Source organism: Chamaea fasciata, unplaced genomic scaffold (genome assembly GCF_029207755.1).
Source record: "Chamaea fasciata isolate MVZ Bird 193981 ecotype frontalis unplaced genomic scaffold, bChaFas1.0.hap1 SCAF_2, whole genome shotgun sequence".
Lineage (NCBI taxonomy): Eukaryota > Metazoa > Chordata > Aves > Passeriformes > Sylviidae > Chamaea > Chamaea fasciata.
The window spans coordinates 100,681,841-100,708,421 of NW_027094087.1; the positions used below are offsets into that span (position 1 = coordinate 100,681,841).

At 38.5% G+C, this 26,581-nt stretch overlaps 1 protein-coding gene across 1 annotated transcript in view; it reads right to left on the reverse strand.

The window, feature by feature from the left end:
• The window catches only part of SCML2 (Scm polycomb group protein like 2), a 72,210-nt gene that overhangs the window by 24,147 nt on the left and 21,482 nt on the right, over window positions 1-26,581 (reverse strand). The window contains exons 5-8 of the mRNA XM_066176893.1: window positions 22,091-22,161; window positions 17,366-17,600; window positions 13,301-13,389; window positions 11,636-11,879 (exon numbers count right to left, since the gene is read on the reverse strand). Coding sequence (XP_066032990.1) covers window positions 11,636-11,879; window positions 13,301-13,389; window positions 17,366-17,600; window positions 22,091-22,161 — 639 coding nt within the window. The remainder of the gene's footprint in view (window positions 1-11,635; window positions 11,880-13,300; window positions 13,390-17,365; window positions 17,601-22,090; window positions 22,162-26,581) is intronic.

Below are 26,581 nucleotides of genomic sequence, written 5' to 3' on the forward strand. Positions count from 1 at the left end.
TAAAAAAATAAAAGTGTACTGCACAATTTACATTGTAAAATGAATATACTTTTCACTTTGAACTTAAGTGGTTGGCATGAAACTATAGAACTTCATTGAAGCCAAAGAGAGAACTCTTTGTACCCATTCTTTTAGAGGGACTTCCCTAAGAGAAAAACATTCAAATAAAAATTGGGAAAAAAACCCAAGAATTAATCCACTCACCTTATAAATGTTTCCCGTAATTTAATTACAATATTTATAAAGTGCCATTCATCAAGAAGGCCTTCAAAAATGCTTCGCAAATTATGCAGCCTATAATACATCCTTTTTTGGCTAAGAGCATTTTCCACAATTACAAGACATGCAAACTACTGCTAGGGAGCTACAAAACAACTTCAAGTAACAAAGAAAATCATCCCATTGACACGGAGAAACTGATGGCAGACAAAATGTCCTTCAAGAGTCTGAGATGCTGGTGTAGAAAATTAAGCTCACAAAACCGTATCCAGATTTTTCTACTTGGTGCCATTTTGAAGAAGAGATTCCAAAAATCAAACGCAAAGTATCATTTTTCTTCATTCTTAACACTGAAGTGATTTTCTCCTGTGAGATGGGTTAATCTCCCATGCCAATCCAATATGGGATCCATCCCAATCTGGTGTGAGGCTCTAAGATTTAACCAGATTTCATTAACTTAAAACTTCCTAGTGAACAGGTCTTTTCCACCCAACTCGCTCTTCTCTGAAATAATGATGGTTTCACTTTAACAATTCCCTTCCACATGGACAGATTAGAACACCAAAAGGATGCCAAACAGAACATGAGGACATATCCTCAATGAAAAGATGTACTGCACCCTGCTACAGCAGCACCTGTGGCCAACAAAAAGCAAATACTAAGTCCCTGTGACCAACAAGTACTCCATTCCTTTGGCCCAACCACTGGTAGGCAGACAGATATCTAAGTTTCAGGACAGGTAATTAGAAGACAAAATAGGGACATTTTTTGAGATCAAACCACCTTTGTTGAGAGGTATGGGAAAGAAACACACAACACATTTAAAATAATTTGAAACCTATACACTAAAATTAGAGAGCTTTCTAGTGTCACACTGTCCCTATCACAGCCTTCTGCATCTTGCTGATCGCGAAAACTCATGTGATTCACCCCAATCTTAAATACCGTAAACTCAATGCGACATAACTTTGAGAAGTATTGCAAGTTAGAGTTAAAGCAGGCTTTGACTGTGTTGGTCACCAGTGCCTGATTCAAAGCACTAATTCATACTAGAAATGGAGCACAGGGGGCTGTTAATTATAGATTTTTGTGAATTTGGAGTCTTTCTTCCCTGAAAATATTAGTATGTTGAAGCTTTCTGGTAAGAAAGTAAAACAAAAATGAAAACACAAATATACTTTTGAAATGAGAGATTGAAAAAATAAAATATTTTAAGATTGAGTAACAGTTTTCATGTCTAGCTCTATCAATTATATTCAACTTAACAGTCCAGCACCTTGCTCTACAACTGTTCCTTTAACTCTGTATCTTTATTCAGGAGTTAACTGTTATTAAGTATTTGCAATGGAAAATGTCACTGTAAGATGAAATACACACTGCACACAGACTTCTTATAAAATACAAGTACTACCGACACACATTTCTAAAGCAGTAAGGGCATTTACATACATTGCTATTTGCTTGATTCAGTTACTAATCTAATATTCCTTAATGGCAGTTCAGAAGAAATCTCTCCATTATGGCTGGTTGCAATCCTAATATATCAAATGTAGACCTGATACCCCTAGGTATCTGAGAAGGACTAACTTCTGGATGTACAAAGGGATCACTTTCCTTTTATTTATGTATGCCAAAACATACTTTCATATGCAATGACAACTTAAAATAAGATGAACAGAATTTTAACCAAATGCTGCCACAGCATTGCACTTATGTTCCTGAATTGCTGAATGACAACTCACGTTAAGCTGTATATCTGGAAAGCAAAATAATATCAACTGTATGCTGTACAAGACAATACTACATACTGTACTATACTTTCAACAATATAAAATGCAGCTCTTTTTGTTTATTTGTGCTACACAACTATGCACAGAACAAAACAACTATGACCTTGTAAAAAAATATTGTTTAACAAATTCTTTGTTCTTCTGCCTATGCTGAAATCTAACAAATGCTTTCCATTTTCACACAGTTACGACACAGCCGTTGTTAAATACACACTATTTTCAAGTCAACAGGTTCTAGGAGCACAGATATGAGTTCTGGGCACTGGGCAACCCCTCTTCCCTTCCACAAGGACATTTACCGGACAAAGAGTAACAGTGCAAACAGCTCCAGCCACTTCCTGCTGCCCTCTTGAACCACACGCATCAAGCACTATCTTATCTCAGCATCTTCCTACCTGTATATGTCAGAGGACCAAATATGAGCAGCATGAACCATTAAGGGGGTAGGGGGAATCAGGTCCCACTTGGTATTTTTCCTTCTGCCTAGGGCTGAAGCTGCTTTTTTTTAATAGGCAGGACTGCAACAAAGCCGATGCTGCCTGGGCAGCCTTCCGGAGATAGCAGCAAATGGGGAAGCTGCTATTTGCATTTGTTGATTTAAGAGAGGATGGGGGGAGCAGGGAGTGGGAGACTGCTAAAGTAATTCCCATATTGTCTGCAGGCTGTATTGACAGTGATCATCAGTCACCTGCTCATACTTCCCTCACCCCAGCCTTCAGAGGGAGACCAAAGGTTACACTGGGTCACAGCATCTAAGGGGAAATGAAAAGACATGCAAAATCAAGCTGCCAACCCACTGCATCTGTAGACAGAGTTATCCCCACTAGGCCACATGTTCCAAAAACTAAGACATTTTAATAGTCTCATGAGAACTTGTTAAAATATAACGATGAAGAGAATAGAGAGGAAAAATGCCAAGCTCTGCTTGCAATTACTGCAGTATTTAGCTGGGATATTTACAACCAAAAAAGCCCATTTGCCTTTTGAGGATGCTGCTTTGCATCACAAAGGTCCTCTCATTTGCACAAACAAAATCAAGCATTTGTGTCATGTTGCTCATCTACACAAATATCCACCACTCCAGTCTGAGGAATGGGATGCATTGCACAGCTTTCCTTCCCAAATATCTTGTTTAGAGCTAAAACCTGTACAGGCACCCTCAATAACTGAAGCACAGAGGTCACACTGCACAGATATACTTTACCATAGAAATGCTGGCAGCTAAGCCACGCTTTCAAAGTAAGATGTAAGAGAACCCCCAAATCCTGTATCTTGGAGCCCACAACCTGGAGATGCATGGCCACAAACTCAGACCTTCTCTGAAACAAGGAGATCCACTGCAATCAACTGAGCTCATACACATGAAAAGGACCCAAAAGGTTACACTTTACATGAGGGCCAAATTCTGCTTGCAGAAGCAGAAAAACTGCCTGGACACAGGCAGAACTGCAAAATTTGACCCCAGAATGTTATCTCCAAGATCTCTTGCCAGAATAAGTAACATATTTAAGACGACTGAGAAATCTGAAGCTTCTGAAACCTCCAGTACTGGGGAAGGGGATGGAACAGATGACAGCTCAAAAGCCTGAATTCTCATGCAATTCTAATTAGCAAAATTCCCTCAAATAATCAGCAGTGACAGTTTCACTCCATGTTTTTATGGAAAGCGGGGGAAAAAAAGGGTTCAGATTTGTAATATTTAAACATTATAAATCTCCCATTCAGCTAATGTCACAGAACCACAATTACAAGACAAGACCTAAAACAGCTGATGGGAAATTACACAAAGCAAGGTAGGGGCTCACTGCCATGCATTCTGTGCACACAGAATTTCTACCTGAAGTGAAGGTGTCAATTAGGCCAGTAAAAAAAAAGTAGTTCACTTCTAAAACCAGGTTTTCTTTCAAGACAGAAATTATTCTATTTGTATTGTAGTATTGTTCCTATGCTCCCCCAATATATAAACCCAATGTTCTTCGGAGAATATAAAAACCTTGGTCCTTCTGCCATGTACAGACAAAAAAACGAGGCAAAGAGATGTAGCAACTTACCCTAAATCCATGTGAGCATTCCACAGGAGAAGTAATGGAAACATATCTCCTGAATTCTAGCCTGGAATTTTAACTATAAAATTAACCTTCTTTAATACAGTCAGTTATTATCATGATAGTTTTGACAACTGGCAAAGGAAGTGGAAAAGATTAGCAATTTTTCAAAACAGCTTACTGCCAAGGATTATAAAAATTTATGTCCTTATGTCTCAATTGAACAACAGAGCCATACAAAAGCATAACTATCTGTAATACATTCCACCTCTTCCTCTCTGTGTTTGGATTACTTCTGGTCATGAGGTAGCTGTGAGATACTAATTGATATGTTGCTATGATACAAAATCAGTTGTAACTCCTTATTCTGCTCTCTAAAAAGCAACATCGCACTTGGAAACTTTAATGTCCACCTTGGCAAGACATGGACACTACAGCTTGAAATTTTCGTCTTTCTAGATTTCAGTTTCTGTTACCAATATAAAAAAAAAATAAAAAGTCTCTGTCGTCTGCAAAAAATTTTAGCATACATTAGACAGGACTGAAAGGCAAAATGGAGGCTACCAAGCAATGTAAGACAAAAATGGATGAAAGAAAAGCATCCCTCTCCCAGTGACTTCTCCAGGCAGCACTGTAGCACCTTCAGTCCCTCAGTCCTTCACCCCCATCCCCAGTCTCCCACATTTTCAAGAGGAAGGCAAGCCAGCCCCTACAGAACCAACCACTGAAAATACCATTTAAGATCCACCAAAACCCTCTCCTAATCAAATTAACACACATCACTTCCAAAAAGTCCAACTTTTAGAATCTAAAATGGGGCAAGGGATATGTGGGACTTGGACAGTTACAGGCAAAACAAAAGAAAGACTTCCAGAAGATCTTTTCAGTTAGCCCCCAGAAACCAAGAACTGTGAAAAGCCAGCCTCCAGTCTCACCCTTCAACAAATGTTGCCATTGCAACCACATTAGCAAAAAACCCAAACTGGACATCCCCCAACAACAAAAAAAAACCCCTATATTTTGTTGATAATCTGGAAGGAAGGAAGGAAGACAAGGAAGAGAGCAAGCAAATAACTCGAACTATCAAAACAGCATCAACTTGAGTTCCCTGAAGAAAACTTGGATGTGCTGATGATGAATCTTTCAACAAGCCAGGCAAAGCCCAGCTCTACACATTGAGTACAAATTTAACAACCTGACTTTTCACCCAGTCATTACTGATTCTGCCCTGGTTTCGTCATTATTTTTCCCCAAATAGCATAAGCAGGATGAAAGATGGGCCCAAAATGAGACAACAAAATGCAACAAGCTTCCGGGGAAGAAAAAAAGACAGAAAGAGCATGGATGGTACAATGCCACAATTTGTTTTGCCTCAGCACCTGAGTGACAGCACTGATCCTCTGGACATAGCTTACATCTCTTAACACAGATTTGGAAAATAGCCACTCAATCCCATCCACTAGTAGGGCACCACAGCCATTTGCTGTGGCTTGGCACAACTAGGTTAGTAACTCTTCACTGTTTAGTGCCCACAGGAGTCGGATCTTTTCTTACTCAAGCTGTAGGTGGGAGGTCTGTACAGTAGTACAACTTTCTGTTTAGAGTATACAGAAATACCTGCAGTGTCCATAAGACCTGAACAAGAGCAAATTAAAAAAATCCATGTAGCTGTCAAAAATAAACGGGTTGGAGTACTTCCAATTTACAAGAAAATTACAATTACCTTATAAATAAACATGGTAAGATGACGAGGAATCTAGACTTACAGTAAGGTCACATCTTTGAGGAAGGAAAAACCTTTATTTTTTCTTAAGTGATTACTGCCCTGTAGCAGCACTATCCAAGCCTTGCTGCAAGATGTCAAGAAACATTAATACCAAATAAAAAAAGCTTAACATTTGAGAGAATGTGGCAAATCAGATTTTAGCCTGAAGCACTGAGGAGTTTTTCATGTACAATTCTGAAGACAGCATAAATCTGCTTACTGTATGTGCCTGATTTAACTACTGTGATCTGCTCATGAAGAGAAGCTGGCTGCACTGACAGAAAAATAAAACCTCCAGCAGTATGAAATTGTACCACTTCACTTTTTTTTTTTCTTTAATGAAACTTAATTACCACGCTTATCTGATTTTTTGGGGGGTACTCTAAACAACACAGAGTCTTCACAGATTTAACTGTAGCTCTGTCTAAAGTTTCAGCACTTTTTTTGTTTCACCTGCAAACAGGGCAATACTTGGGTTTGCACTGATGTTGCACATTTGCAAACAACTTGGCTGAAAACATAACAGAGCTGTTTTCACATAATTTCATCAGCAACAGAGACAACCATATCTGGTATCTAGCTTGGTAAAATCTGCACAGAGTAAACATTGAGAACACGACTGAAGATTAAATAAAACTAAGAAATCATAAAATAGACAAAATACTTTTAGATGTCTGCTTGAGCCTATACTACTCTCATTGCTGCAGACAGTTTTAGAAGGAGACCTTTAGCATCAACACCCTGATTAGCATAATGAAAGAAGATTGCTCTCACTGACAATAAATGCACTAAATTAGGAGAAAAGCAATGAGGGGACACGGGGCGTGGAAGAGAGGGAGACGGAGGAGACAGAAACAAAGAATATGACTAAGGGTAAAAGCTATAGTGTATCATGGTGGGGTTTTTTGGGTTTCTGTTTAATTATGTTATCATCTTCCCTTGGTATCCCAAATTTTTAGAGTGCAGAAAGCAGCTCGAACTTTTTGAGTTCTTTGCATCACCTTTATCTTTCAAAAATCCAGCTTCATAGGCTGGGAGGATCATGGATATGTAGAAACTGATCCCTCTCTTTCCAGATGCTGTTCACATCTAAATGATAAGATATTCCTTAATGCTGAAATCAATCTTTGCAGGTGAAACTACTCATTGTTTCCCACATGGATTATCCTCAGTCGTTCTTTTGTCTTTTCTCTTTTATGGAAAAGGTTTTCCTTCTGTTATAAATAAAAAGGTGGGTTGCCTAAGTAACTGGCATTTACATGTAATAACTAAACAGTCAAACGAATTTATACAGGAAGAGCAAATCGAAACAGTTCTGATGATCTCCAGTCACCTGCTGCCTGCTTCAATCATAAGCCTCAAATACAACAAGCTACAGAGCTATACAAGAACACCAAGAATATTCTTGGGTATAGAACAGATTGTATTTTTTACTTTACTCAGTTGAATAATAGAAATCTATTGTGGTTAAACAGAAAAGTACAATACATTTTGGCCTAGGAAAAAAGTGAATAAAAAAACATGCAAAAGATATAAAACTTTAAAAGCCTTCTTAAATATATCAAAAGCAGAAGTTACATAGACCCAAGAGATGACCAAATTTGAGAATGAGCAAATGCAGAAGGGAACACTAAAGCAACAAGACTGAATTTTGCATGGATACTCACTCCAAGGAAGCACACAACATCAGTAAAATTCCAAAAATCCCAAATTCTAATTAATGAATAATCATGGAAGGAACAGAAAACATAACAGAAGGCACCACCATGTCACTAAGTTTCCATATATTGTGCACTTCTGGATCCAGTAGCTCAAAAATGCTGTAACTGAAAAGGAAACAGTACAGAAGAACAAGGGTGACCAGAGGAATAAAACTGATCCCTGATCAACAGAACCAGAATCTTCCTGTAAAAGTACTGGAAGTACAAGAACCTGTTTCAGTACAAGAAACCAAGGACAACAAATGAAACTATCAGCAAGGAAAATAAATTAATCTCCTTTACCACAAAAAATATACTGAAATAGAGAATGCCTTATGTTGCAGGTGCTAAAAAGGATGTTGTAGGTGCTAAAAGTTTAGATGGCTCCAGTATATAATAGAACAGGTTAGATCAAGTTCTTCCCCTTTTATGCTGAGTACCCGAAAAGGCAACCAGCATAAAAGCATTATTCTGGGCTTGGAAGGTGCTGGGCTGTAGATGTATCCTGTAGATACTGGGAACACGTGTGCAAACCTGTCTCCTATGTGCTTATGATTTTCTTCAGATATCTGCTTTCAGCCAGTGCTGGAGAACGCTTTCAAGCACAGATGATCCTTGAGACTGCTCCAGCACAGACACTACCTTGTCAATCTCTTTCATTACGCACTTTTCACAACACTGTTTATGTGTAACATGTCACCTCTTAAAGCATTCAAATTAGCAAGAGACACAGAAAACAAGCTATTCCATCCTTAAAATATTAACCTTCAGGCAGCAAGCCAAGCCAACATCAAGCACTGAAGTCAAACCATACATAACCAAATACTACTATCAGAGATATTTCTAATGACACAAACTACAATATTGGCTAAGCACAGCTTCTGATAGTATAAATACTGAATGGTGGATTTCATACCACTGTGCACATATCCTGACATCCAGCCAGGTCCACTGAAGTCACATCTTCTGATAAGGACCAAAGACAAAACATAAACACAAATATTAGGGCCTGAAGGGTACTAATAGTTGGTCCAAAACAACTTTTCACCTAACATCTCTATTATCTTCTAGCTTAGTTCATGAGCTGTCTAATACCAATGAGAGATACAGAAGATACAGTTATTAAGAGTAAAAATAACACATAATCAGTCTGGTCTGAATAAGCTCCCCCACATACTAGAAGCCTGTATTTAAACTGTTCTTAAACACCTCCCATGGCAGAGGTCCTACATTCTCTCTGGGCATTCTAAAAGGCTAAGACAGTAGACAGTTGAAACAAAATCTTCCCTAATTTTCATACTGTCTCCCTTACTGCATTTCATCTCTCTTTCAAAAGGTTAAATTGACCCCAAAATACATCTCATGGCAGGAAATTGTTGTCCTAGGTATGAATGAAATTTAAATCATCTTTTATTGCTTTTATACTTAGACTGCAGGAAATTGACTTTGTATGTTGACTAAATTTCATGTTCACTAAATCCACTATATTTTTTTCAGCCCTCTAAGTAGTGATTTAACACATTTAAATGCTTTCAGCTTTACAAAAATCAAGAATACTTTTCATATTCACTCTGGAATTCAAGCCACTCTTAAGTCAATTATTTTCACTTTCTGTTCCAGAAATTCAAGCCAGAAATACTGAGGTAACCAGCAGGAAAAATGTCCGGACCAGAATAACACTTCAATACTCCAAGCAAATCCCTGCAATATAGTACCTGTCATATTTTCTCCCTTAACAGGAGATGTCAGTGTGACATAATGTGATGTTAGTCAATGTTAAGTGTGACATAATGAAGAATCTTGACAACACCATCATATTTCTGAATTGAAACTACTTGATTATACTCTTCTTGAAGCTATTATTTACATCTTAATAAAGGACTGTCATTGCACTTCTTTAATGGCTCAACAGCGATCAAATAACAGTGAAAAACCTAACCTGAGAGCAAAAAGTACTGTATGTAAATTCCAGCTATGTAAATTCAACAAGTATGTATGACACATACAAACAAAATATAAAATAAATAAAAATAACAACACAAAGCAAAATAGAAATAACGAATTATTTATGCTCAGAATGGGGAAAAATGAATATACAATTTCAGTGAAACTGCAGATAACTTTAGGCTCACTTTAGGAATCAATAATAAAAACCACTCCAGCCTGTACCTCTCCGTGCTCAGTTTCTATTACATATCCAAAATTCTCAGTTTTAACTACAAGTCTGTAAGAACCTTGCTTCAGATTTTATTAATGCCTGGAGTGGTTTTGTTTCTCATTACAAAGCAGTAGTATCCTACCTGGATAGGTATTTCAAGTCTGAATTTTGTTTGGTTTATTACCCGAAGAACTGGATTACATAACCAACTTTACTTATTGTCAAACAACTTTGAGCTCTATCAAGCACAAAACAGGCAAGAAAAGATTCTAGATATCTTACCTCAAAATATCGCTGGCTTTCCAGCAGTGAAATTGGAGTAGCCTAAACAATTTAATAATATTCTTCCCAGAAAATGAAATTGGACTCAATAATCTAAACCATCACAAAAATATTTTTTAGAACTTCTATGCCACTTATTTACACAGTCCCTCTTGTGTATCACAGAATGGGTCAGGTTGGAAGGGACCACAGTGGGACATCTGGTCCAACCTCCCTGTTGAAGCAAGGTTATACCAGAGCACATGGCAGAGAACTGTGTCCAGACAATTCCGGAGTATCTCCAATGAAGGAGACTCTGCAACTTCTCTGGGCAATCTGCTCCAGTGCACAGCCACCCCCACAGTAAAGAAATAATTAACTTAAGCGTTATAACACGCCTCATTCATGATCACCTAAGACAAGGTCAACATTCTGAAGAAGCTGAGAAAGATCGGGAGCACAGAAACATTAACACTAAGGTCAGTGTGGTACCTACTGGATGACTTCTGATCAAGTGTACATCCTCCTCACCTGACTTTCCCCTTCCCTCTCACTCTGGGTTTGTACCAGCAGATCATTTCAGACAGTACAGCTACACACACAGTTACTCCTTTGCTGAAATCTACCAGAATGGACTAAACTCGATTCCAGGCACTATGACTCCTGGCAGCAACTTCAGACAGGCAGGTGAGAACAAGGATGCAGAGGTAGCCTTAACTAATTCCAATGAGATTTTTCATACAGTTCTTGATCTGCTAGCAAAAGACTGAAAAAAACAACGGGAATGGAAAGGCCAGGAAACATTACTGATTTCTTGCCTTCTTGCTTCTATTCCTTTCCTACTTCCAGTGAAAATTCTGTGACACCAATCTGCTTGTTCCTTACTCACCTAACACCAGTTGTGAAAATTCTCACTGAGAACAAATTATTCTGGTTAATAAAGAACTTAATATATGATTCCACCCCTCCAAAACCTCTGACAAATTTTTATGGGATGAGGATAGAGAAGCTCAAACAGTTTGACAGAAAAGCCTTTTACTACAGAAACCTGACAAGCAGTCCAGAGTAGCAAATGGATTACACTTAGGGATAACCCTGTTCATGTTATTTCCCTTCTTTCTAAGGTAGAGAGCTGTTCATTATAAAGTGGCCATTAGTTAAAGAGACACTATCATCTAATCAACAAACATCCCTAAAGGCAAGTGGATGACACAGCATACAGAATAGGCAGCTGCAAGACAGAATTCTGAGTATGAAAGAAAAAACGCTAAATATATAGTTTAGACCTGCAATCATCACAGAAGCAAAAACTACTTTACTTAACAGTTAGCATAACATGAAGTGCTGCAGCAGTCAATATATTAGTATCGCCAAACAGGAGCATGTACCTATCAATAATGCAAACAGCAAATCTAGTTCAAGATTCTTTACAAGCACACAAAAATTAGAGGTCATTAGAAGTCCTCCTAACAGGATTAAATAAAACATGTTCCTAGAGATATTATGAACAGGCAAAAATTGTTCCTCCACAATTTCTATTAGCTTTAAGCTACATAAAGAAAATCCAACAACATTCCATCCTTGTCTGCTACTCACAAATCAACTCTTCAGTCTTATCTGCATATAGCCAGCTGGTTTTTAAAATTCTGCTGTAATTGAGGAGAAAAACAATTAAGCAATATTATTAGTCATCTTACCATTGTTCCCTGGTGGTTGTAATGCATCTCCTGTCAAGCTACACCATCCAACTGGGAAAATATCTCGAGAATCACACCTGCACCAATAGTCAAATGCTCCTCTCCAACCATCAAATGTTACAAAAACTTCATCTCCTTTAACATCTCCAATGGTTGCTGGGCAAATCAGGTATGGGTTCTTTCTATCTATGGCTTCAAGTTTCATTCCAACTTTAAAGCAGTTTGGCACAGGTTTTGGTGGTTCCTACAAAAATAAGCATGGTAGAATATTTGTACTTCTATGACCTCTTCAAAAAAACCAAAATTAAGTATCAGCCCTTTATTTTTCCTCAACAGTCTTACTTCTTATAGTCACTACTCTCAGGAAGTTATAGAACACATTCAAGGAAACTTATTCATATTTCAAATTTGCCTTTGCTCTTCTGGAGTAAAAAAATCTTCATTCTATTCCCCCAAATACAGCTGGGATAATTAGCAAAATTCTCCATGACAGAAAGACCCTGATAAGAAGTATTTACATAAGCAATAGGTTGCAACCAATACATTATGTCTGGGCAGCAAGACAGCTAAGACACTAAAATGAAATTATTACATGCTAATAAAGAAGATGTTTGCAGAGCATGGATATTTCTGGGGACTGATAACTGTCTGGTAAAAGCTTTACCTCTCAATTAATCCATGAAAAATTCATTAGCATTGGACATTATTTATAGGCCTCCGTTAACTCAGCTGGCCTTAGACCAATTCCAAGTGGACAAAAGAAAAACAAAAATCAAGGGAATGTGACTGGCGTAAGTTTACCTCCACAGCAGGAGTTGTGATCTGACAGAACACAAATTACCATCTCAGCCTCAAGAATGTTATCATCCAAGCCCACCTCAGATGTGCTGCAGGCTAGCACAGAGAAGCATGGCTCATCACGCCTCAGAAAATTTATATTATCTTATCTAAAAGAATTTATAATTATATGAAGTTTACACCAAGTGATGTGATTGCAGGCCTGAACCCAACTGTTTGATTTGCTGACATACTTGACAGTATCACTCCAAAAAGAACAGGCTCAGTATGACAACAGGGTTTTATCACCTCAACAAAAAAAATTGAACCAATTAATTTTAATATTATCTATTTTTATATAATTTTTCCATATTTCACAGTAACCTAATCATTAAACTTACTGAATGGCTTTTTCTGCCATTTTCAACTAATTTCTCACTACATTTTAAAAGATGAGTGTGTGCCAAATAAAAATGTTTAACAAAACCTTTCCAAGCACTACTATATTCCAATGGGTCTCATCCCCTAATAGTTTGTTTTTTACTCCTGTGCACATTCACATGACTACAGTGCTGTTAAGAAATGTGATATACATTTCATCTAAAATCCATGAGACAAAAAATGAGCAAACACAATTTTTCTAAATAACACACCATATTTTAAAGTCTCAGCTCAGGGAAAGAAACTGCCCTCTCTACAGACTAGAAGCAGATTCCTTTCTGTCTAGTTCCATAGCATGTCAATCCAGTTCAAAGTCATTTTAAATAATAGTCTTGCCTTTCCTGTCTCTGCTGCAGACAACAGGGTAATATCTTCGCATCTTCATTAAAAGTGTAACCACGGACCAATTGATAGGAAGTTGTTTACTAGGAATGCTTTTCTTCTTACCTTCTTAAAGAATGCTGCAGGTGCCATTTCAGCTCCATTGAGAGTTCTTAAGAGAAACATTGGCCAAGAGGATGCATTCATCTGGAACCCTGAGGACAAACAAAAACCAAACAAACCGCCCTACCTTCAGTTTGTAAAATACAATAGGAGAAAAAGGTTATAAAGTCTGTTTCACTAATGCCTCATTCCTTCTGTTTCAGACTTGGCCAAAATAGAAGTAGCTAAGAAGAAATTACATGGTCACTTGTAGCTGCAGAAAGCTGTGTGATTCAATTCCGTTCTGAGTGACTTGCCCGCAAAATCGCTCATCATAACGTCAGGTATTACAGACTAATTTCTAGGATTTAATGACATGCACATCCTAGTACAGGAGACCACTAGGCTCTCCCACACAGTCTCTGGCGCAGTGGAACTTCCCTGGCACATGCATCTAGCTTTTCTTTCAGGTTCTAGCTCATTCATTGAGAAGATACTTTGTTATTTTTGAGAATCTTATTATTCTTTCACCAAACCACAGACAAAAAAAACAATGTGATTGGTTGGTTTTTCTCCCTCCCTCATTAAAATTAATACATAATTAGCCATAAAAACCAAGAATACCTAAGAGTGAACAAAAAAAAGTAATTTTAATGAATCATGTGTTATATTGAAAAACATAAACCAGAGAGTCTATTTTTTCTTCATTAACAACTGAACAAAAATCATAAACAACAATCAAATTTGTTTAGATGAACTACCTCATTCAAACAGAACAAAGGTTTGGCTGAAAACCTTCTTATTCCAGATAATCTTCCCTCACAATAAAGCACTTTCCAGTTAAAAGATAAAACAAAACAAACAAAAATTCCTTTTGCTGTCTTTGTTTTCCAAATGAATGTTTTAAAGTAATGAGTAAGATAACAGACATAGTGGACATTTTTTTCTGCTTCTTTAGCAGTTAGATGTCTGGAACAGTTCTCCAGAGAAACAGACATAAAACAGCAAATCGGAATCTTTTCCACAAAGCAAAAAGCACCATAATCTGCCAAAAGCTCATGAGTTCCCTCATAACAGATCTTTAACAATTGTCTTAAAAATCTGCAGCTAGAAAGACAGAACATACCTGCAATTCTTGATCACTTTAATAATTTACTCATCTAAAATTTGACTATATGCTATAGTGGTTCTTTAGCTCATAGCTTTAAGGTATCTTCAGTAGAATGACCAGTTTTCAAGGCAGAACTATCTATGCAACACCTAAATTAATGCAGAGCTCCTATGTGATAAATGGAGCTCTGCTCCCCACAATTCTCCATGACTGGGGACCACTGAGCTGATTGTCAGGCCTGGTTTCATACCAGAGTCTTTATAAAACCTGAACACGTGTGGTTACTGAAACACAATATTCCCAACTAGGCAGCTCAGAAAAGATATACAAGCAAGACAGAGGAGTGACAACTAAACAACAGTTTCAATTAACTTCATTTGGCCTTTAAGTTGTCCTGGTAAAACCAGAGAAAATGCTATCTGCAACATAATTTGCTTAGACCACTAAGCTCTCAACAACAAAAAGCTCACCTATGGAAAACAGAGGCTGGAACAGGAACACTTTGCTCCAATAATCATTTTTTCAAAACCCTTATGCAACACGCATAATTAAAGCCATGTAAAAATCAGGTAGGAGGGACTACTTTAGTTAGTTATTATGATAGAAGTAGAACATTAGTATCCAGAAGGTTCCCGACTACTAAGGAAAAAAAAAATCGTTGGTTAAATGTCTAACAGGAGGTAATTATACACTCAATTAGCTCCCAGCTTTACCCAGGAACAGGATGCTGTAAAACTGCCAAAAAGGCTTTTTCAAAAATTTATCTAGGTATGCCAGAATGTTTGATTGCTGGAATTCAGCCTATCTCTAGAAAATCTAGGGCAGGAGGGCCAAAATAGCAGCACCCACATTCTTTTCTGAATAACCAGCAATTCAGAGGACAGGTAAACACACATGCCTGGGTGCAGAGCAACAGCTGCTTGTTAGGTCGTGCACTGCAAGCAGCCTGATCACTTAAGAGTAAGAAACAGTATCTTAGGTGAAGGCATCAACCTTTCAACTGATGGTCATGGAAAGTTTCTCCTCTTAAGGAATCAACTGCCTCCATCACACATAACCAGAGTTGCTTTATTCTTCACTCTGGCTTGGAAATACATCTGAAAAACTGCTGGGCTCCTGAAGCCAAATTTTTAACAGTGTACAAGTATGCAACTGAAGGAACCGGTGAATTCTTCCATTTTTTATACTGGTATCACTTCAATCATTCTAGAAGGTTATATCAAGAACCTCACAGAGGTTAAACTGAGAAATTTCTTGGAAAACAAAAGAAAAAAAAAAAAGAAACTTTTCCCCTGACATCAGGTATTTCCAGTGTTTTCATTCAAAACCTCTATATATCCATTGGAAAGAAGGGAAAAAAAGCCCTGCCAGGCTCAAACTATATTTATCATAAGCAATATTTTCCTGCACTGGTACCCTGGTTGCATTGCTCTTCTTGTGTTTCTGAAGGAGCACAATAGCACAAAAATCTACCCTTATAGTCTGTGTGAGGTGTCTCAATGGTTATGTCAACTGTTCCTGTGTCTGTCTCTCTACAAGCAAATCAAGATTCATACTGTAGTGAAATTATCTTTGCACATCCTCTTTCAAACAGAAAAACTGGAAATTGCTTCCAAAGCAGGATGACAAGCTTTTTGAGAAGCTCCTGAGAGAAAGCATACCTATCCTCACTAAACCTCCAGTAAGAATTCTCTAAGAATTACTGATGGCACCAAACCAGAAGTAGGTTCATAACGATAAGATGGAAAAGCAGCAGGTACCAATTTCTGTATACTGGTAATTTTTAAATTATTTTGCAGTTTATTGTTTTTATTATTTCTTGCATCTTCTAAAAATTCCAGAAGATCATAAGATAACAAGGGAGAAAGTGCTCAGGTAAATTTTGGTCATTATTCTTCCTCTTTTTTGAAAGCAAAACTATTTGCAGATCATTATGAAATCTTTAAATATTTCCATACATAGACTTTTAAGCTATTGACAAATACAGTACAAGAATGAAGATCTAAATATACAGGTTAATCACAGCAAAGAAAGGCAATGCCACATTTTACTACCTCTTGCAGTTTAGTCAAAGTTACCTCTGACCATTCACCAGGTAACAGGGAATTGCTTTGTAGAATTCCCTATTTAGTAAACTTCCCCAGTAAGGCTAAAGCCAAGCACTATTTCTCAGTTTGAGGAGACACAATGTTGTCACTCATACTGCTCACGGAAGGCAAAAGAAGTTCTGTATGATACTTCGAAGCATAAAAAAGCTATACCTTGTTCAAAAGCATTTGTTGTGCTCACAAACCAGCCATGACAAACCAATCTGGCATTCCTGAACATATGTTGATTTGAGGCAATGATAATATCATGCAGTCTAAGCCTGCAGTTTACTAGAGCTCTGGAGTGCTGCTTTTACTACTGCAGAGTAAAAATTTAGAGCAGAATGCTGCAATTCTGCACTAACCCACCTTATGCTGCCCATCCTAGAAAACAATTTGCTCGATGCCCAAGGAAACAGGGATGTGCCTCCAGCAGCCCTGCTGAGGCTTCCCAGGCCTATAGCAGCCAGTGCCCTCTTGTGAGCTGCTCAGATGCACCCATGAAGAGTAAAGGGACAACCTGGCTTTCTTCAGCTCTTTCCAAGGGCTCCCAACAGGAGCATGCATGGCATGAGGCAACAAAACACTGTTTACGCACACGAGGCAGGCTGTGTGTGAGGAAACATTTACAGAATGGGCACATAATACATTTAACGGCCAATTAAAAAAAACAACAACAACAACCAAAACTGCTCAATCTTCTGTCAGAAGAATGAAAAAATAAGAAAAAGCCACCATTCATTTAGCCAGAATTAGTTTACTTACCTCTTTTTCAAATAAACAATAGTCTGGTGAAATGCTCGTACATGAAATTTGCCAAGACAAAAATGTAAATCTGACTTCCTGAAAGCACCACTCCACACACATTTGTTCAGCAGCTTTGTTACTTACCAAGTGGAGGCTGGAGCATGCCACCTTTCTTTTCGCAGGTCCCAATGGGCTGGATGTCTGAGGAATCCACCAGCCTCCAGAAATCATTTTTGTTGTCACTTCCATCCAGCCTCAACCTGAGCCTGGCACCAGTGATTCCGATCACTGTAGCTATACAAACTGAGGTAACATTGCGAGGATCGTGCGCTTCCAGCTTCATACCAACCTTGAAATCGTTCGTAGGTGGAATTCGAGACTACAATAAAAGGCAGAAGACTTTTGCTTATTGTTGTTAATATTGCTAAATTTACCAGCCAGTTCAATACACAGCTTCATTTCCTCCAAACTTATCATAAAAGTCATAAATATGAAGAATTTTCTAAACTTTGAATGTCTAGCAGCAAGTCAGAAAAGGCAACAGGATAACCTACCAACTGCATAAGCATGATTGATTTATAAAAAGATAAGGATGCTAAGAAAGGTAACAAGGGAATCTTCATGACATGAACATAAGAGTGAAGTGAATGGAATACAAGAAGATTAGGAAACATGACATTCAACACAAAAAAAACCCAAAAGACCAAAACACAAACCAACACATGCATAAAAAAAATCCCAACCACAAGGTTTATTAGCTTCCAATTCAAAAGAAGTAATTATCCTCATCGTAGTATTTTGGAAACCTAAATAAAATTTGGACTCTTCTGCATAGAAAAAAAGCTTACATTACAAAGAAAGAAGACAGGAAAAGGAGTTAGTGTTCACATTTTAAAGAAAGGAAACAGTCCTAAAGTCATATAAAACTTCTGTGCTAAGACAAGAATTGTAGCTTGTGCTTATTCATAGAGAACTGAATATAATCACAAAACTACAATGTAATGCAAATTTAATTAGCACAGGGAAAAGAAAGTGACAAATGCAATTTGGTCTTTAGGCAAAACTTTTTGCCACGTGCTGAAGATGAACACCGGGGTATTTTTCTACTCATGTATCAACACACTATGGGCAGAGATTGACTGGATTACAGTCTGAATACTTGCCTTCTGTCATAGTGCAGACGATGACTTCACCTAATGATGTTCCAAGCTTTGTATTAACACTAACTGGGATGGAATGCTTCTCACTATTCTCTTTAGTTGTCTCCTCATTTCCAGCCTAAATTTTATTGATGGAATTTTTGGCGAACACTATAATTTAGTTTATTTTTGCACCTTAGAAAATAAAACCAAAAGCTACAACTGACCCTTTTCCAGTACCCTTTCCACAATGTAAATAAGCACTGAAATTTCTCTTAGGAGATGATGACTATTCTCCTTTCAACCCAGAAATTCTTTCTCTGCAACTCTTCAGTACAAAGTTGGTTTTGAAAACAGACACCCAGAACTGTAAGCAGCCTTCCCCAAGACATTTACCCCATCCAGACTAACAGAACGAGACTTCTAACACAGGAGGCACATTAGAATACCCAAACCCACGGCGATTCACACTCACAGGAGTCCTATGTCCCCTTGTGCCTGCCTGACCAGGTCAGGTGGGGATCCCACAGCAGGCAGAAAGAGTACACTTATCTGTCTGCAGACACAGGAAAAGACAGAAGAAATCTGCTCCTGCAACAAGTGTTAGTAATGTTTTTTTCTCCACCACATTTTAATGTCTAAAATACATCTTGCTTTATTTGCTATACTGTGCAGGTGCAGTATTTACAACACACCCTAGATCAACAACAGGAGCCCTGGAGGAGCCTGAGCCCAAAAGCCAAAGAGGCAAGCAGAATTCAGTGAGCATCTGCCACTGCTGCACTCAGACAGCAGGCTGGCTGAAAAGGGAGTCCAAGCATATTAAATTTAAAGGGCAATTTAATTTCAGGATATTGTTTGTCAAGCTGTTATTTTGTACAACCAGGAAAAGCAACAGAAACTGAGAAATTGGGGAGTTTGTTTCTTTGTTTGTGGAAAAGGTGAGCTTGTTTAAATACCAACAACTCAAGGCATTCTACTAAAAAGGTAGGTCCTCCATGTTAGTTTCTTTTTAAATAAAATAACAAAACCTTGCTCAGTAACAGCCTTGCTTTAAGTTCTGCTCAAACCACAAGGGACTGAGCTTTTATATCTAAAATTTTCAATTGCTTGGGAAAAAGTTTCAGGGCAAGAAAAAGGAATATGAAGTGCACTGAAATTTTAAGCAGTTATTGAAAACAAAGCAATAGATAAAATACCATCTAAATTAAAGTATCCAAATTAAGATAAATCCTTTAATCAATTTCCATTAGCTGTGTCTTAATTTATGGTAGAGGCTTTAATTTATTGTTCCCCAGGTAATTTTTAATTACTGCAAAATTTAAACTTTTAAAATTCCCAAAGGTCACAAATTCTGGATGTAATTGTCAAATTAAGTTTCTCTCTGCTCTTCATTTTTTGGCTGGCCACAGCAGTGTACTTCTTTGCATTACACAGAGTAATAATGATATGTACAATTCATGTGTAACCCAATAAAAGTCAAATTAGCCCTACACAAAGCACAAACACTTTAGGTTTTAAAATCTGCAGACATTATGTAGTGAGAGGATCTAGTTCTGCACTAAGCACCACTGCATATCACTTTCTACTTAAAGGTCGACTCTTGGAAAAACTGAAAATCTGCATATGCAAATTGTTTTGAAATTTGCTATGCACATAAATTAAAGCTCTTCTTTCCAACTCACACACTCCTTAAGCAATCCAGGTCACTTGGATTTATCTCCATCAAGGTATGTCACCTAAGCACCTCTATCAAGGCATTATTTGGTTGCTCAGTTCAAACTTCTTCAGTATTACTTGAGAAGAGGAAGATGCAAGAAAGGCACATGGAAAGGCTTTTGAGCAGCTTTCTGCAGTAGTTACATTTCTTGGCAGCATACACTCTGGTCATGGTGGTTTATGGTCTGTGAGTATGGCATTAACCTCAGAAAGATCCAGGGACAATATACCCCCCTCTGCCTCTACCCAGGAGGAGTTTGAAGTGTCTGCCTTGTGAAAAATACATACTGTGAAATTAATTTCTGGAGCTCCACTCAGAGCCATGGACACCAGTGTTTTTAGCCACCTCTCATTGAAAGCAGCATGCGAGAGGCTCTTTGCCCTTTATCCTCATCTGCAAAGAGCAAGCTGAGATTCAAGATCTAGCATGAGGAAATGCTACCACCCGAGTTTCTCTCTCTTTATTCTCCATTCCTGCAGCTGCTTCAGACTCACTGAGTGATGGTTCCTCTCCTTCACACTATTCAATTCGTGTTGCTTTTTATTTGGGCCCCACTGGAGGCCAGTATCATTTACAGTACAATCAGACCACCAACAGACCCTAGAAAACAATTTCAGAACATGACCAAGCCACTAAACTAGACACGCACTGCCTGTCACACCTATTACACTTCTATGAACCTGAACAATCCAATTCCTTAGCAGCTATCTTCCTAACACAGTGAGGGCACACAGACCAAAATGAATTCTATTTAACTTTACACAGACAAGATACAACTCAGCTTGGGAAAACAGAGAGAAAGATGCCTGAAGAGATCAACTCGGTCTCCAGAGGGCTGAATAACTGCAGGTCATTAGCTTACACAAGATGGTAGATTTATACTGCATGATGACTGCACATACCATGATGACTTAAGTTTTAGCTTACATATTTTCCAGATTGTGTACTGCATTTTTATATAACTCTGAACTTCATATAAAGTGTTAGCAAGTTCTCTTCACAGTTTAGTTAGACAAAACAATCCTTTTTCCAGCCCGAGAACCAAGGACACCATTGCAGCTTCACGCCCAAGAAGTATAAACAACAGTGAATTGAGGAGAACAGTCTGGGAGGATGGAACTTCATAACCTGAAGCTGTAATTGAACAATTGACCCCAATATGTAAATGGACCAAAACTTATTAAAATGTGAAAACTCATGCCCCATCGTCCCACCGTGGGTGTAGCCCCAGCCAGGTCTTGTACTACCCAAGGTGCATCCTTTAAAAACCTTTTTAATAAATACTTACTCTATTCCCTTAACACCGTCTAGCCTCTGTTCTAGGTAGCCTCTCAAGGCATCACCCAAACCACCAGGTAGGGGGGAGCAAACTTGTAGAGTATAGTGTAATACAAAACAGTACACTGAACACCCTTCATTAAAAATCCAGTATTTTCTTTGTATTCCCATATATTACACTTGATTTTTTTTTTTAGTATCTGTTACCCCTAAGAAGAAAGCACTGTTCAGAAAGAGATAAAATGAAACATATTAGAGATCCAAGAAAAAAGTGGTGACTAAACTCTACCACAAACACATCTTATAGCTAGACAGAACTGAAAGAAATCTTTCAAAAATGGGGCAGAAGAAAGACTCCTCTGATAATCTGCCAAATTTATAATTTTCACTGAAACCATGGTAGCACTAAGATTATTGAAAAAAACAGGAAACATTTTTGAACACTGACAAGGCTATCTGTTTTCATTAACTAGTCATTTTTGGGTTTTTTTAAGGAAAACAGAGTTCAAAGATACAATTTTAATGAAACCCTCAAAATTTGGCTTGAGGCAGAAACCAAGAATGAATAAACTTCCGTAGCTAGTAACTGCCAAAACTGTAAGCTACTGATAACTGCAGATCAAAAGAAGTCAAATGGGAAGTGTGCAAGCAGTCTAAATATGGAAGTTTTTCTAGGATCATCCTGTAACAGGCATACATACACGCACACTTGCAAAATAGTATGTGGCATACCTGTCTGAAACAATGCAGAGGGGCAGCCACTGATTCAGTCTCTTTCAGATAGTCATCCCAATTAAACTGTTCTGGAAGACATAAGATAAAAAAAAGACCATATATACAGTTTTTTAAAAGGGAAGTTAAATTAAATTAGGATTTGAGGACAGAAAACCCAACTATCTTGTAGAATACATTTTTTTCAAGAGCAGAATCATTCTCAAATGGAAACTCCACCTTTGAAATACACACAGACCTTGAAGGAGCTTCAAGAGTAATGTTAATTTACAGGGGTAAACACACAATAGGCAAAATTAATATAAACCTTCAATTTTTTTTTTTTTTTTGTGTTCCACATGCCAAATGATCCAAGACAGAATATCTAGATTCACTTCTCTGCTTAAGGATCTCCCAAGCATCCTTATATAAATCACATTAGCCTTGCTGTATCTTAGTTCCCCCAAAAGCAGGGTTGATATGATAACCTCATGAGTACTGAGATGACATACATTGAAAAAACACAGACACAAGGATACTGTTGAAATTTATCTTACGAATACTATCCACTAGAAAACAAAGATTAGCTTAGCCTTCCAATTGCATCTTTGTCTCTTTTATCTGAAGTCACATAAAGGTCTGTTTTTGTAGAATATCATGTAAAATGGCATATATAGGTAAATATTATGGCAATGTTAAGTAACAAAATCATGGCATTTTTTCCAGTGTTAAGTGTGATTGTTTATGTGTATGGGCAAGGGGATTCTCATTCGATTTAAATAGCGTTATCAGTTTTGCATGAATGGAAAAATAGGAACAACCAACATCAAAGATATAAACAAGCGTATTAATTATTTTAATATAAAGTGTAAGAGAAAAGCTACGATGGCACAGTTAATAATTTTGTTACTAAATTATCTAAGTGAGCCCTTTTGCTTTTTTTTCTTGTTTGGGCAGCTGGCATTTTTCGGATGTTCCTGAAGAATAAAGCACCGATGAACCCAAAATGATGCAGTGATGCCACCCAGTGGCTCAGCAACAGCCACTCACACAGCCCAACACAAAATTCTTGGGCGTGATGGAGAGAGCTCGCTCCGGGTGTGCCAGAAATTCTTCCAAAAACGCTGCTGGGCACAGACACTTAAACACATCCCTGCAGTTTTCGGCAGAGAGGAGAAGCAAAGAAACAATCAGAAACTGGCAGCATCTACCAGCACTCGCACACAGCGTCTCTGAAGGATGTGTGGTGGCTCAAACCCAGAGTCTGCCTGCAGTAGTACAGCATTCAGCTGACAATATCAAGTGCCTCAAGCAAGAGGGAACCAGCCCCTTGGCCTGCTGAGGTCCTGAGTTTTGGTGAAACAGATTCAGAAGTGTACCAGTCATTTGTCCTTGGCACTGCAGAAGCCATGTGCTTGTTAGCTGTGTGAGAAGTCAGTAACAAGTCAGCAAAATGTCAAAAGCTGTTAATTTGGTGGTCTGGAATATATGCAGGCTGGTATCAAAGACACTTCTACACAACATCTTGGAATTCCACCTATTTTGGAATGAAAATTTTATTCACAGATTTATATGGTAACATTGATTTTGTATTATTTACAAAAGGCAAGATACATTAACTTAAGCACATATTTGTATTTCAGAAAGGCAGAAATAGCTCTTCAGAGCTTTCCCCAGAAAGTAGCCCTCCAGATTTGTCACTCTTTTCATTAGCAGTTTAAGGAGAGCGTAAAAATTAAATATTATGAACTGATAGCAAGGTTTTATTTTATAAAAATTCTTCTTGGACTCTAATAATAAAGCTGCCACTTCAGGTTGCCTTCTGATTTAAAAAAAAAAAAAAACAAAAAAAAACCCACAACTTTTTTTTAATCAGAGCTTACCTTAGTAAATACCTAATTCTACATAATTAAATCTAGTCAAAAGAAAACATTAGTTGTGTCCCAGTTGTCTCAGATCTAACATGATGTAAAAGCTGTAGTCATGCATCACAGCCTCATTGTGTTATGGACTGTACAAATACAGATACTTCAGTGACACAAAATTTACCAGAAGAAACCATCATTCTCCTTCTCCAAAAAAATTACATAGTAACATTTCCCAAATTATTTCAATTTTAATATCAGGATGGTAAATTTTGTGGGATGACCAAAAACACAGAGAGAAAGAAACAGTTTTGTTTTTTCAAGGGAACATTTACTAGAAAGACACAGAAGGTAACACAAGCAGCCAGCTGTAGATAAAGCCAAGAGGAAAACAACATTGCCTAGCTCTCTGCTTTAAATCCTGGCTATCAAAAGCTCTTGCATCAAGCAGAAATGTCCTAGAGTTAAAATTAGAAGCTCTCCACCTGTGAAGATACACTGTATTAAATTAGAGCCAAGCTCTCAGAGATACTGCTAATTATCATTTAATTACTGCAGTTACAGAAATAGGAGATACATGTATGTTTGCAACATGTAAGATGCATCTCTACAAAGATAAGCACATCGAAAAAATATCTACATGAAAGCTTTTCTGTATTTTCAGAGTGCACAGGTAAAGAAGCAATTCTATTTTACAAATTCCTAATTCTAAAGACCCTGGAAATATGCAGCTTCTGACAACCAGAAATCCTTCAGAAAATTAACTCATACTAAATAATTTAATGTGCATTTTTCTTCACACTCAAATCTGCAGGCTGAATTAAGCAGCTTAAGAAAAGACCGTTATGCAACAACCACAACTTTATAACCCACCAGTAAAGTGAAACTAGAGAGGAAAAGAAAATTTTACGCTGAAGAACAAACCAGCATATACTGGAAATGGAACAAAATAAAATCCACACCAGAAGGTAACTAGAGCTTTTTGTAAATGAAAAAAATATTAGTTTATAACCAGCACAGGAGTGAGGTTCTTAAACAGTGATTCAAAACAAGCAGCAATGGCAAAAAGTCTGATTAATTTAAAAATGGAGGGACCAAGTCTATGTCACAGTTGCTCGCATTACTGGCACTGACGTATGGGTCTATGACCCTTAATGTTCTCTGCAATGCTGTATCAATACCCTATCACTTCTTGTCAAACCTGCCAATTCCAAAGTAACTCAAGCTAGAAGGGACCCCAGGAGGTCTCTAGTTCAGCCTCCTGCTCCTCCAGGGTTCCACCAGATTCAATGTGAAGACTTCCTCATCAAGGAGGAATTTCTTATGCTCCAGCCAGTATTTGTCACTTCTCCTTCCACAGTGGCTCTGAGAGGTGCCTGGCTCTGTCCCCTTTCCATCCACCTGACAGGGAGTTGAAGACGCGGCCATCTCCCATAAGCTTTCTTTTCTTTTAGCTGAAAAAGAAACATTTCTACTGGTTTCGGTACCAGTTTTTAGCTGACATCTTGCGTTCCGGCTCCTTCAATTTTTTGCAGGACTTCAAGCCAGCCTACTCCAGTACAGCAGCGCCTTCCTTGTTCTGTGCAGCTCCGAACTGAAGCCAGTTCTCCAGACAGAGTCTCCCGAATGCCGCAAAGCAGTGACCGCCTCCTCCCGGCCTGCTGCCCGCAGCCATGCCCGCACGGTCCCTGTGCAGTTGAGTCTTCCGCCACAAGAGCTCGCTGCGGGCCCGCACAGCCGCTGCCTGCCGGCTTCCAGGGCTTTCCTGCGCGATCCCTTGCCGGGCAGCCAGCTCCCCGCCTGGGCTGCTGCCCGCGGCCGAGAGGGACTCTCCATTCACCACTGAGTGGACTCTCACCGGGGTCCTGCCATTCCATTTCCCCAGCACTGGCAGGTCCATCTGATGGGCAGTCCTGCCTTCCAGCCTACTGGCTACTCCTTCCCATTAGATGTTGTCCACAAACTGGTCCGGCAGTGTGTTCTGTCCAATCATCCTCATCTGACAATAAGGCACAAAACAGCATCAGCCCTAGTGCTGACCTCTAAGAAATGCCACTAGCTACCATCTGCCAGGTGGACCTTGCACTGCCTGACAGTCCAGGTAATTTTTTATCCACCTATCCAAATCACACCCCATCAGTTTGGCTCAAAGGGCGCTACAGAAATTGTACAGAAAGCCTTGTTGAAGTAGACATAAACAAGATCGACCGCTCTCTCCTGTTTCCAGAATAACTAAGCGCTAAAAACAATCAGTCACGCACAGTTCACACTTGGCAAATCTACCTCCACTGTTCCAAACCTCATCGTTGTCCTTTATCTGCTTGGAAATAGTTTCCACAAATATTTTCTTTATAGTCTTCCTGAAGACTTAGATTGGGCAGGCCAACCTGTAATTCCCCAGGTGCTCCCGTTTTGTCCTTCTTGACAGTATGCACCATTTGACCTTTTCCAGTCATGGTGAAACTCCCTCAATCACTACAAGTTCTCCAAAAGGAGCGAGAAGCCTCCCTGTGACATCAGTCCCCTGCCTCAGCACCCCTGGAGGTGTCATATCTGCTGCCATGAATAAGTGAATGCCCAGTTTGTTGAAGTGCTCTCCACCTTTTTTCACCATATGTAATCCTCCAGTTTAGCATAAATCAAAAGT